At 47.8% G+C, this 13,692-nt stretch overlaps 1 protein-coding gene across 2 annotated transcripts in view; it reads right to left on the bottom strand.

Annotated features, from left to right (window-relative positions):
• Nucleotides 1-13,692, bottom strand: part of LOC138638943 (oocyte zinc finger protein XlCOF22-like) — a 129,352-nt gene that overhangs the window by 22,790 nt on the left and 92,870 nt on the right. For both annotated transcript variants that reach the window (XM_069728700.1, XM_069728701.1), the window contains 2 exons: nucleotides 5,879-5,999; nucleotides 5,736-5,800 (listed from right to left, as the gene is read on the bottom strand). In XM_069728700.1, the coding sequence (XP_069584801.1) occupies nucleotides 5,736-5,800; nucleotides 5,879-5,999 (186 nt within the window). The remainder of the gene's footprint in view (nucleotides 1-5,735; nucleotides 5,801-5,878; nucleotides 6,000-13,692) is intronic.

The raw sequence follows: 13,692 nt of genomic DNA on the forward strand, positions 1-13,692 counted from the left end.
CCGGCTACGCCCTCAGTAGGATGTTGCCGTTCTAGAGGCACGACTCCTACTGGCTCTCCTTTGTGCTTGATCTCGTTTCTCACTTTCCACAATATCCTTCTCTTTGTGTCCTTCCTTAGGATACAACCGCAAGGTAGTGCAGGCGCGGTTCCGTTGCTTTCTATTCGTTCTGCTAGGCTCCTGTCAGGAACCCACCCCTGACAGGTCATCCCTGGACTCTCCCAGGCTGCGTTCTGTCCTAACTTCCTATCCGACCCCTAGTTTTACCAATGTGAGGAGTGGCCTAATACATAGCGCCTTTTGCTCCCCCTGGTGGCCGGAGTGTGAAGTGTAATGTGTGCTTGTGATACCTGGTCAGGTGAACTCCTTTAGTGCAATCAGACATAACATCACTCCCCTTAGCGGCAGAGCGACAACATTACTGCAACGACCAGGACTCTGGGGCGCTGCATACTCGTCCAAGTGTCTGTGGTGAAATGCACCCTGTCACACACAGAGTTTCTCAAGGAAGCGGTGATGTTGTGTGCGACATGCTGGAGTAGCGCAAGCATAGCTTTCTTTGAGAAGTAGTGGTGACCGGGCATCTGGTACTGGGGCACTGCGACGGACATAAGGTCTCGAAAATCCTCTGTGTCCACCAGGCGGAAAGGCAGCATTTCTGTAGCCAACAGCTTGCAGATGGAGAAATTCAACCTCTTAGCTTTGTCATGGCTAGGAGGAAATGGTCTTTTACTTGTCCACATCTGAGGGACTGAGGGCTGGCTGCCGTGCTTAGACGGAGTTGAGTAGGGTGTCCCCGGCAAACTGCTGGTCTGTGAGGAAGGTGCAGGTGGAGATGATATGTTGCCTTGATTAAAATGTGGTGTCGATGTCGGAGAGCGCTGAACACCAGCAGGTGTTTCCACTTGCAAATGTCCTGACGACCTGCCAATCACACTGGCTGTTGCGGGTAAAGAGGTGGAAGGTCTGCATCCAAAACCATGTGTGACTGCTGTCTCCAAAGTCACAGAGGACACGGATGCACTTGATGGGGCAAACGGTGGCTGACCCGGCCCACTAGGCCGCATTGTAGCACTTTGAGCTTCCCACTGCAACTTATGCCTCATATCCATGTGACGGTTCATGCATGAAGTACTCAAGCTAGTCATTTTTGGCCTCTACTGAGATTTTGTTGACAAATCTTACAGACAACATGAGTTGGGTCATCCTTTGCAATGTCAAAAAATGTCCAGGCTATGCAAGGCTTAGAGCCCGTGCGACCTGAAGAGCCACCACGACTTCTGCTCAGAGGCACAGTTGGGGTTGAGGATGCAGTTGTTGACGTGCTTCCAGTACTCCATCTCTGTCCAGGAAGGCGCAACGTAACCTCGTCATCAGACTCGTCACTAGCATCCTCCTCCACCTCCTCTGCTGACCTCATGGACTGGCGGACTGTGGGTTGACAGTAAGTGGGGTCTCCAACCTCGTCATCATCATCCTGTGTGTCCTCAGAACCAACTTCTTCCTGCCCTGACCGAAAAGTCAAGTTTTCGTTCCAATCAGGTATCTCAGTCTCATCATCTTCTTCCTCATTGTCTCCACCAACAGGAGTTACAGTTTGGGAACGAGGGTCTACATTATGCTCAGAACCTTCTTCATCTGGGCCTGGATCCGACTCACAAAGATTCTGGGCATCAGTGCAGATCATTTCCTCATCTGCATTCACAGAAGCTCTGGAGCAGACCTCTGATTCCCAGGCTATAGTATGCGTAAACAGCTCTACAGACTCAACCATGTGTGTTACCTCATGCTCAGACGGGCAGCTGGAGACTTGGGAGCTGTGAGGAAGCAAGTGCGATTGGGGTGACAACTCTGAGGACTGGAGTAGTTGTGATGTTGAAGTTGACATGGAGGAGAGCCCACTTGAACGAGCACTTGATATCTGTTCAAGCACCTGCTGTTTTTGTGCCTCATCTGGAATTTGTAGCGATGGTCATAAGAAAGGGATCATATCAGATTGTCCACGAAAAGAAGTAGACATCTTACTTTGGCTGGAAGATGGTCTTTCTTCTGCAGATGTTACTGTTGCTTTACCACCTACCCCACGGACACAACCTTTTTTTCCCCCTTTCCAACACGCCTATTCCCCTTTCCACCAGCAGCAGGACTTTTGCCACTCATTTTGGTGCATAACTAATTGACAACTCTGTATCTGTAGTTGTTGGCGGCACAACAACCGATGGATGAAAACCGAGCAGAACTGAGTGGCCAAACTGTGGTACTAGGCCCAAAAGGATTTACTGGGTTAGATGCAGTAAAAATTTAGATACACAGGCGGTGTAGTTAGCTTCACAGGCGGGTTACTCTGCTGACATGAAGACACTGCTCCTAGGCCCAAAACTATTTACTGGGTTAGATGCAGTGAAAATAGAGATACACAGGCGGTATAGTTAGCTTCACAGGCGGGCTACTCAGATGACTACCAGACAATGCTACTAGCCCAAAATGATTGGCTGAGCTAGATTACACCAAATGCTGTGACAAACACTTGCACAGCACTGGCACAGACCTGCCTGGCAAACAGTGCTATGAACTGCTGTAACCTACCCTGAAAAGGGCTGATATTACAACTAGTCCCGACTCCTCCCGACTCCCTAAACCTATCTCTATGGAAATTCGCTCCAAAAAAAGGCTCTTAGACAGTACAGCGCCCACAGTAGCAGCGGTGCCGTCTAACACTAAGCTGCAGCAGTGAGGAAATGGTGGCGATGGGGCAAACGGCTGGTTCTTATAGGGCAAGGACATGTGACATACACAGCCAATGACACGTGCCCTTGCTTGTGTGCATCACATGCACATTGCTGTGTGCACTGCTGATAGGCTGAGAGACTGCACCGCCCCACTGTAAATGCGGGAAAGAAAAAGAAAATGGAGATTGGCGTTATTTCAGCACAGATCTACCCCCCCCCCCCCCCCCGCCCACTATACACTGAAACAGTCTATTAACAATGATAAACAGTTTTAATGTGCAAATCAAGTTAGGATGTTGGTGAACGAACAGTTATCGAGCAGAAACTCGAACAGCCGTGTGATGGGGTGATATGCTATGTGGGTATCATTTATGTGTATATTTATATTTTACTCATTTTCATGGTGTTCTCTTGTAGGATGAGTTGTTATTTGCCATCAGATATTCTCCCCACAGTTCTGTATTGTTATCTCTCCACAGAGTCAGTGAATAATGTTGTTTGCTAATATGCTAATGACATGTTGACCTAGCTTGTTGAAACAATGAGCCCCTGAGACCTTCCCCCCCTAACCTGTGAATGAGGAGAGGGACTTGTAAATATCAGGGAGGTGAGACACAGATCGATCCTGTGTGGAACCATGACGTGAGGAGCACGTCAGAGAGAAAGAAGGGAATGGACTGTTATCCTTTGTGCTGGATTGTTGGACTTTTATTCTGTAACTGAACTGCATTTTGTTCTGGAATATTTTATCCTTTGTGTGGTGGATCGTATATGGACCTTTCATACTTTGGCCTAAATAAAGGTCTTGGGATTGTTCACTCTTCGCTGGCTCTGTTGATTGTGTGGCACCGGAGAAGGAACCTGTGACAAGCCGAATTTTAAGCAAATTGTTCCAGTTCGTTGAACAACTCGAACACTGCCCAAAACAGCTCGAATTTGAAATTGGCGAACAGTTCGACTCGAACACCGCTCATCTCTACTTATCACTGTGAGACTTTTGTTTTCTGCAACACACTGGAGCTTTTCAAAAATGGTTTAAACCATTTGTGTTTTCTGGAGTTTTGCATTTTTTAATGTGATTTTATTTGTCAAGATACCGGAAGTGTCACTGCTACTGTTCCTGTGGCTGTTGCCCTTTTATTTCGGCACATGCCTTTAACTCCTTTCCGGCGTTGGGCATAATTATACGCCCATATCGGAAACCCTCCCTTTGATGTTGGCTCCAGCGCTGAGCCCACATCTTTCCCCGTTTTGAACAGCTGACATGTGCCTCTAACAGCCGCAGGTGGAATCGCGATCCACCAGCGGCTGTTGACCTGTTAAATGCCGCTGTCAATCTCCGACAGCGTCAATTAACTTGCGGTCTCCAGAAGCATGCTGGAAATCCCGCCCCTCACTGACCCCGTCATATGATCACAGGTCACCAATGGGTTGGAATGACAACCAGATGTCTCCAGCAGACCTCTATGGTTGTCAATGCCAGATTGTTATGACCGCCACCCAGTGGTCTGCGTTCACAGCAAGTGAGTATCCCTCCCCTTTTGCCCCATTCAAAATAAAACAATAATAATAAAAAAAATCTAACATACACATATTTGGTATTGCTGCGCCCGATCAATATAAAAAAAAAAAAAAAGAATTAACCCAATCGGTAAACGGAGTAAGGAGAAAAAATTCAAAACACCAGAATTAAGTTTTTTTGGTCGCCGCTATATCGCAATAAAATGCAATAACGGGCCATCAAATGATTGTATCTGCACCAAAATGGTATCACTAAAAACGACAGCTCGGCACGAACAAAATAAGCCCTCACCCGACCCGAGATCATGAAAAATGGAGACGCTACGGGTCACGGAAAATTGCTCAATTTTTTTTAACCAAAGTTTGGATTTTTTTTCACCACTTGAATAAAACAGAACCTAGACATGTTTGGTGTCTGTGAACTCGTAATGACCTGGAGAATCAGAATGGCAGATCAGTTTTAGCATTTAGTGAACATGGTAAAAAAAAAAAAAAAAAAAACAAGTGTGGAATTTAACTTTTTTTTTCCAATTTTACTGCACTTGGAATTTGTTTCCCCGTTTTCCAGTACAAGACATGGTAAAACCAATGGTGTCGTTCAAAAGTAGAACTTGTCTCGCAAAAAATCAAGCCCTCACATGGCCATACTGATGGAAAAATAAAAAAGTTATGGCTCTGGGAAGGAGGGGAGCGAAAAACAAACAGATGTGTTAAAAAATGTCCCGGTGCTGAGCTAATCTTCTACTTGTGCCCTGCTGTGTATTGTGCACTGGCTGTGTCTGCCCACGTAGAGCCGCTGCAGCGCAGGGTCCCACATACACATATCCAGGCTAGGAGAGGAAGAAGAAGATAACACAGACGACACGGCGGGGGCGTGCAGCTACTTCTTTCTGTGAGGTAACAATCCCCTCCATGTTTTACCACAGGAATGAGAGTTTCTCCCGTGTCACCAGTCCAGTTTCTTCCAGGACGGCAGAAATCTAAAGTCCACCTGCCACATCCACCACCCACCACAGCCAGTAGACACAGACTATTTGTCAAGGCTTTTATGTCACAAAAACTTTGAAAATGTTCAAAATTTTTGCAGCAATCAGAATTGTGGAAAAACAGTGCTAGTTTTAGCGTTTTCATGCCAGTTTCTCCTTAATCTGCCAGAATGTGAGCACCTGGGTCTCCTCAAGGGTACGAGACACAGCCGTCTAATTCATGACGTCCCTAACACCAGAATGTTACTCCAGTCAGTGACAACGGGAGGAAAACTCAACGATTCAGACGATCCTGATTCACGAAGAGACCTACACACCTTAAAGAATCGGGAGCATCAGACTGCGCCAACCCCCCCATCAAGACTGGCATGAAAATCACTGGTCATCATGAAAAGGAACCATAGAGTGTGAAGTCTGCTGCCCCGGCCCTCTACACATTCTTCACTATCCAAAGCTAAACCGAAAACTACACAGCCAAGTTCAGGTCCCTTCCACCTACCGTGTGATCCATCGGGAGAAGATGATGGGGATCTGACTCTGGTGGAGAACTTTCACTGGGTCCAACTGGAAGAAATGGGAGAAAGTCGGAATCTTCTCCACAAAACAAGAACGGTGGAACGTGTAACCAACCATAAACATTACCTGGTGGTGAAACCCAGTGCTCCTCTGCCACAACGTCCGAGTACAGATCCCGGTGTCCTTCTACATAATCCCACTCCTCCACCGAGAAATAGAGAGCGACGTCCTGACACCGGAGAGGAACCTGACAACCAACGAGAGCAGCATCACCCAGAATCCTCCAGTGTATACTGTATAATCTCCCAGCAGTCTCCTCTCATCACCCAGAATCCTCCAGTGTATACTGTATAATCTCCCAGCAGTCTCCTCTCATCACCCAGAATCCTCCAGTGTATACTGTATAATCTCCCAGCAGTCTCCTCTCATCACCCAGAATCCTCCAGTGTATACTGTATAATCTCCCAGCAGTCTCCTCCCATCACCCAGAATCCTCCAGTGTACACTGTATAATCTCCCAGCAGTCTCCTCTCATCACCCGGAATCCTCCAGTGTATACTGTATAATCTCCCAGCAGTCTCCTCTCATCACCCAGAATCCTCCAGTGTAATCTCCCAGCAGTCTCCTCTCATCACCCAGAATCCTCCAGTGTATACTGTATAATCTCCCAGCAGTCTCCTCTCATCACCCAGAATCCTCTAGTGTATACTGTATAATCTCCCAGCAGTCTCCTCTCATCACCCAGAATCCTCCAGTGTACACTGTATAATCTCCCAGCAGTCTCCTCTCATCACCCAGAATCCTCCAGTGTATACTGTATAATCTCCCAGCAGTCTCCTCTCATCACCCAGAATCCTCCAGTGTAATCTCCCAGCAGTCTCCTCTCATCACCCAGAATCCTCCAGTGTATACTGTATAATCTCCCAGCAGTCTCCTCTCATCACCCAGAATCCTCCAGTGTAATCTCCCAGCAGTCTCCTCTCATCACCCAGAATCCTCCAGTGTATACTGTATAATCTCCCAGCAGTCTCCTCTCATCACCCAGAATCCTCCAGTGTATACCGTATAATCTCCCAGCAGTCTCCTCTCATCACCCAGAATCCTCCAGTGTAATCTCCCAGCAGTCTCCTCTCATCACCCAGAATCCTCCAGTGTATACTGTATAATCTCCCAGCAGTCTCCTCTCATCACCCAGAATCCTCCAGTGTAATCTCCCAGCAGTCTCCTCTCACCACCCAGAATCCTCCAGTGTAATCTCCCAGCAGTCTCATCTCATCACCCAGAATCCTCCAGTGTAATCTCCCAGCAGTCACCTCTCCGCTCATCACCCAGAATCCCCCAGTGTATACTGTATAATCTCCCAGCAGTCTCATCTCATCACCCAGAATCCTCCAGTGTACACTGTATAATCTCCCAGCAGTCTCCTCTCATCACCCAGAATCCTCCAGTGTATACTGTATAATCTCCCAGCAGTCTCCACTCATCACCCAGAATCCTCCAGTGTATACTGTATAATCTCCCAGCAGTCTCCTCTCATCACCCAGAATCCTCCAGTGTATACTGTATAATCTCCCCGCAGTCTCCTCTCTTCACCCAGAATCCTCCAGTGTAATCTCCCAGCAATCTCCTCTCATCACCCAGAATCCTCCAGTGTATACTGTATAATCTCCCAGCAGTCTCCTCTCATCACCCAGCATCCTCCAGTGTATACTGTATAATCTCCCAGCAGTCTCCTCTCATCACCCAGAATCCTCCAGTGTACACTGTATAATCTCCCAGCAGTCTCCTCTCATCACCCAGAATCCTTCAGTGTATACTGTATAATCTCCCAGCAGTCTCCTCTCATCACCCAGAATCCTCCAGTGTATACTGTATAATCTCCCAGCAGCTTCCTCTCATCACCCAGAATCCTCCAGTGTATACTGTATAATCTCCCAGCAGTCTCCACTCATCACCCAGAATCCTCCAGTGTATACTGTATAATCTCCCAGCAGTCTCCTCTCATCACCCAGAATCCTCCAGTGTATACTGTACAATCTCCCAGCAGTCTCCTCTCATCACCCAGAATCCTCCAGTGTATACTGTATAATCTCCCAGCAGTCTCCTCTCATCACCCAGAATCCTCTAGTGTATACTGTATAATCTCCCAGCAGTCTCCTCATCACCCAGAATCCTCCAGTGTATACTGTATAATCTCCCAGCAGTCTCCTCATCACCCAGAATCCTCCAGTGTATACTGTATAATCTCCCAGCAGCCTCCTCTCATCACCCAGAATCCTCCAGTGTATACTGTATAATCTCCCAGCAGTCTCCTCTCATCTCCCAGAATCCTCCAGTGTATACTGTATAATCTCCCAGCAGTCTCCTCTCATCACCCAGAATCCTCCAGTGTATACTGTATAATCTCCCAGCAGTCTCCTCTCATCACCCAGAATCCTCCAGTGTACACTGTATAATCTCCCAGCAGTCTCCTCATCACCCAGAATCCTCCAGTGTACACTGTATAATCTCCCAGCAGTCTCCTCTCATCACCCAGAATCCTCCAGTGTACACTGTATAATCTCCCAGCAGTCTCCTCTCATCACCCAGAATCCTCCAGTGTACACTGTATAATCTCCCAGCAGTCTCCTCTCATCACCCAGAATCCTCCAGTGTACACTGTATAATCTCCCAGCAGTCTCCTCTCATCACCCAGAATCCTCCAGTGTATACTGTATAATCTCCCAGCAGTCTCCTCTCATCACCCAGAATCCTCCAGTGTGCACTGTATAATCTCCCAGCAGTCTCCTCTCATCACCCAGAATCCTCCAGTGTACACTGTATAATCTCCCAGCAGTCTCCTCATCACCCAGAATCCTCCAGTGTACACTGTATAATCTCCCAGCAGTCTCCTCTCCTCACCCAGAATCCTCCAGTGTACACTGTATAATCTCCCAGCAGTCTCCTCTCATCCCCCAGAATCCTCCAGTGTACACTGTATAATCTCCCAGCAGTCTCCTCTCATCACCCAGAATCCTCCAGTGTATCCTGTATAATCTCCCCGGAGTCTCCTCCCATCACCCAGAATCCTCCAGTGTACACTGTATAATCTCCCAGCAGTCTCCTCTCCTCACCCAGAATCCTCCAGTGTACACTGTATAATCTCCCAGCAGTCTCCGCTCATCACCCAGAATCCTCCAGTGTATACTGTATAATCTCCCAGCAGTCTCCTCTCATCACCCAGAATCCTCCAGTGTATACTGTATAATCTCCCAGCAGTCTCCTCTCATCACCCAGAATCCTCCAGTGTACACTGTATAATCTCCCAGCAGTCACCTCTCATCACCCAGAATCCTCCAGTGTATACTGTATAATCTCCCAGCAGTCTCCTCTCATCACCCAGAATCCTCCAGTGTACACTGTATAATCTCCCAGCAGTCTCCTCTCATCACCCAGAATCCTCCAGTGTATACTGTATAATCTCCCAGCAGTCTCCTCTCATCACCCAGAATCCTCCAGTGTATACTGTATAATCTCCCAGCAGTCTCCTCATCACCCAGAATCCTCCAGTGTATACTGTATAATCTCCCAGCAGTCTCCTCTCATCACCCAGAATCCTCCAGTGTACACTGTATAATCTCCCAGCAGTCTCCTCTCATCACCCAGAATCCTCCAGTGTATACTGTATAATCTCCCAGCAGTCTCCTCTCATCACCCAGAATCCTCCAGTGTATACTGTATAATCTCCCAGCAGCCTCCGCTCATCACCCAGAATCCTCCAGTGTATATTGTATAATCTCCCAGCAGTCTCCTCCCATCACCCAGAATCCTCCAGTGTATACTGTATAATCTCCCAGCAGTCTCCTCTCATCACCCAGAATCCTCCAGTGTACACTGTATAATCTCCCAGCAGTCTCCTCTCATCACCCAGAATCCTCCAGTTTATACTGTATAATCTCCCAGCAGTCTCCTCTCATCACCCAGAATCCTCCAGTGTACACTGTATAATCTCCCAGCAGTCTCATCACCCAGAATCCTCCAGTGTATACTGTACAATCTCCCAGCAGTCTCCACTCATCACCCAGAATCCTCCAGTGTATACTGTATAATCTCCCAGCAGTCTCCTCTCATCACCCAGAATCCTCCAGTGTATACTGTATAATCTCCCAGCAGTCTCCTCTCATCACCCAGAATCCTCCAGTGTATACTGTATAATCTCCCAGCAGTCTCCTCTCATCTCCCAGAATCCTCCAGTGTATACTGTATAATCTCCCAGCAGTCTCCTCTCATCACCCAGAATCCTCCAGTGTACACTGTATAATCTCCCAGCAGTCTCCTCATCACCCAGAATCCTCCAGTGTATACTGTATAATCTCCCAGCAGTCTCCTCATCACCCAGAATCCTCCAGTGTACACTGTATAATCTCCCAGCAGTCTCCTCTCATCACCCAGAATCCTCCAGTGTATACTGTATAATCTCCCAGCAGTCTCCTCTCTTCACCCAGAATCCTCCAGTGTATACTGTATAATCTCCCAGCAGCCTCCTCTCATGACCCAGAATCCTCCAGTGTATACTGTATAATCTCCCAGCAGTCTCCTCTCATCACCCAGAATCCTCCAGTGTATACTGTATAATCTCCCAGCAGTCTCCTCATCACCCAGAATCCTCCAGTGTATACTGTATAATCTCCCAGCAGTCTCCTCTCTTCACCCAGAATCCTCCAGTGTATACTGTATAATCTCCCAGCAGTCTCCTCTCATCACCCAGAATCCTCCAGTGTATACTGTATAATCTCCCAGCAGCCTCCGCTCATCACCCAGAATCCTCCAGTGTATATTGTATAATCTCCCAGCAGTCTCCTCTCATCACCCAGAATCCTCCAGTGTATACTGTATAATCTCCCAGCAGTCTCCTCCCATCACCCAGAATCCTCCAGTGTATACTGTATAATCTCCCAGCAGTCTCCTCTCATCACCCAGAATCCTCCAGTGTATACTGTATAATCTCCCAGCAGTCTCCTCCCATCACCCAGAATCCTCAAGTGTATACTGTATAATCTCCCAGCAGTCTCCTCTCATCACCCAGAATCCTCCAGTGTATACTGTATAATCTCCCAGCAGTCTCCTCTCATCACCCAGAATCCTCCAGTGTACACTGTATAATCTCCCAGCAGTCTCCTCTCATCACCCAGAATCCTCCAGTTTATACTGTATAATCTCCCAGCAGTCTCCTCTCATCACCCAGAATCCTCCAGTGTACACTGTATAATCTCCCAGCAGTCTCATCACCCAGAATCCTCCAGTGTATACTGTACAATCTCCCAGCAGTCTCCACTCATCACCCAGAATCCTCCAGTGTATACTGTATAATCTCCCAGCAGTCTCCTCTCATCACCCAGAATCCTCCAGTGTAATCTCCCAGCAGTCTCCTCTCATCACCCAGAATCCTCCAGTGTATACTGTATAATCTCCCAGCAGTCTCCTCTCATCACCCAGAATCCTCCAGTGTATACTGTATAATCTCCCAGCAGTCTCCTCATCACCCAGAATCCTCCAGTGTATACTGTATAATCTCCCAGCAGTCTCCTCTCATCACCCAGAATCCTCCAGTGTATACTGTATAATCTCCCAGCAGTCTCCTCTCATCTCCCAGAATCCTCCAGTGTATACTGTATAATCTCCCAGCAGTCTCCTCTCATCACCCAGAATCCTCCAGTGTACACTGTATAATCTCCCAGCAGTCTCCTCATCACCCAGAATCCTCCAGTGTATACTGTATAATCTCCCAGCAGTCTCCTCTCATCACCCAGAATCCTCCAGTGTACACTGTATAATCTCCCAGCAGTCTCCTCTCATCACCCAGAATCCTCCAGTGTATACTGTATAATCTCCCAGCAGTCTCCTCTCATCACCCAGAATCCTCCAGTGTACACTGTATAATCTCCCAGCAGTCTCCTCTCATCACCCAGAATCCTCCAGTGTATACTGTATAATCTCCCAGCAGTCTCCTCTCATCACCCAGAATCCTCCAGTGTACACTGTATAATCTCCCAGCAGTCTCCTCTCATCACCCAGAATCCTCCAGTGTGCACTGTATAATCTCCCAGCAGTCTCCTCTCATCACCCAGAATCCTCCAGTGTACACTGTATAATCTCCCAGCAGTCTCCTCTCATCACCCAGAATCCTCCAGTGTATACTGTATAATCTCCCAGCAGTCTCCTCTCATCCCCCAGAATCCCCCAGTGTACACTGTATAATCTCCCAGCAGTCTCCTCTCATCACCCAGAATCCTCCAGTGTATACTGTATAATCTCCCAGCAGTCTCCTCTCATCACCCAGAATCCCCCAGTGTACACTGTATAATCTCCCAGCAGTCTCCTCTCATCACCCAGAATCCTCCAGTGTATCCTGTATAATCTCCCCAGAGTCTCCTCCCATCACCCAGAATCCTCCAGTGTACACTGTATAATCTCCCAGCAGTCTCCTCTCCTCACCCAGAATCCTCCAGTGTACACTGTATAATCTCCCAGCAGTCTCCTCTCCTCACCCAGAATCCTCCAGTGTACACTGTATAATCTCCCAGCAGTCTCCTCTCCTCACCCAGAATCCTCCAGTGTACACTGTATAATCTCCCAGCAGTCTCCTCTCCTCACCCAGAATCCTCCAGTGTACACTGTATAATCTCCCAGCAGTCTCCTCTCATCACCCAGAATCCTCCAGTGTAATCTCCCAGCAGTCTCCACTCATCACCCAGAATCCTCCAGTGTATACTGTATAATCTCCCAGCAGTCTCCTCTCATCACCCAGAATCCTCCAGTGTAATCTCCCAGCAGTCTCCTCTCATCACCCAGAATCCTCCAGTGTATACTGTATAATCTCCCAGCAGTCTCCTCTCATCACCCAGAATCCTCCAGTGTATACTGTATAATCTCCCAGCAGTCTCCTCATCACCCAGAATCCTCCAGTGTATACTGTATAATCTCCCAGCAGTCTCCTCTCATCACCCAGAATCCTCCAGTGTACACTGTATAATCTCCCAGCAGTCTCCTCTCATCACCCAGAATCCTCCAGTGTACACTGTATAATCTCCCAGCAGTCTCCTCTCTTCACCCAGAATCCTCCAGTGTATACTGTATAATCTCCCAGCAGTCTCCACTCATCACCCAGAATCCTCCAGTGTGTACTGTATAATCTCCCAGCAGTCTCCACTCATCACCCAGAATCCTCCAGTGTATACTGTATAATCTCCCAGCAGTCTCCACTCATCACCCAGAATCCTCCAGTGTATACTGTATAATCTCCCAGCAGTCTCCTCTCATCACCCAGAATCCTCCAGTGTATACTGTATAATCTCCCAGCAGTCTCCTCTCATCACCCAGAATCCTCCAGTGTATACTGTATAATCTCCCAGCAGTCTCCACTCATCACCCAGAATCCTCCAGTGTATACTGTATAATCTCCCAGCAGTCTCCTCTCATCACCCAGAATCCTCCAGTGTACACTGTATAATCTCCCAGCAGTCTCCTCTCATCACCCAGAATCCTCCAGTGTATACTGTATAATCTCCCAGCAGTCTCCTCTCATCACCCAGAATCCTCCAGTGTATACTGTATAATCTCCCAGCAGTCTCCTCTCATCACCCAGAATCCTCCAGTGTATACTGTATAATCTCCCAGCAGTCTCCTCTCATCACCCAGAATCCTCCAGTGTACACTGTATAATCTCCAAGCAGTCTCCTCTCATCACCCAGAATCCTCCAGTGTATACTGTATAATCTCCCAGCAGTCTCCTCTCATCACCCAGAATCCTCCAGTGTATACTGTATAATCTCCCAGCAGTCTCCTCTCATCACCCAGAATCCTCCAGTGTATACTGTATAATCTCCCAGCAGTCTCCTCTCATCACCCAGAATCCTCCAGTGTATACTGTATAATCTCCCAGCAGTCTTCTCTCATCACCC

This window comes from Ranitomeya imitator, chromosome 5 (assembly GCF_032444005.1).
Source record: "Ranitomeya imitator isolate aRanImi1 chromosome 5, aRanImi1.pri, whole genome shotgun sequence".
Taxonomy (NCBI): Eukaryota; Metazoa; Chordata; class Amphibia; order Anura; family Dendrobatidae; genus Ranitomeya; species Ranitomeya imitator.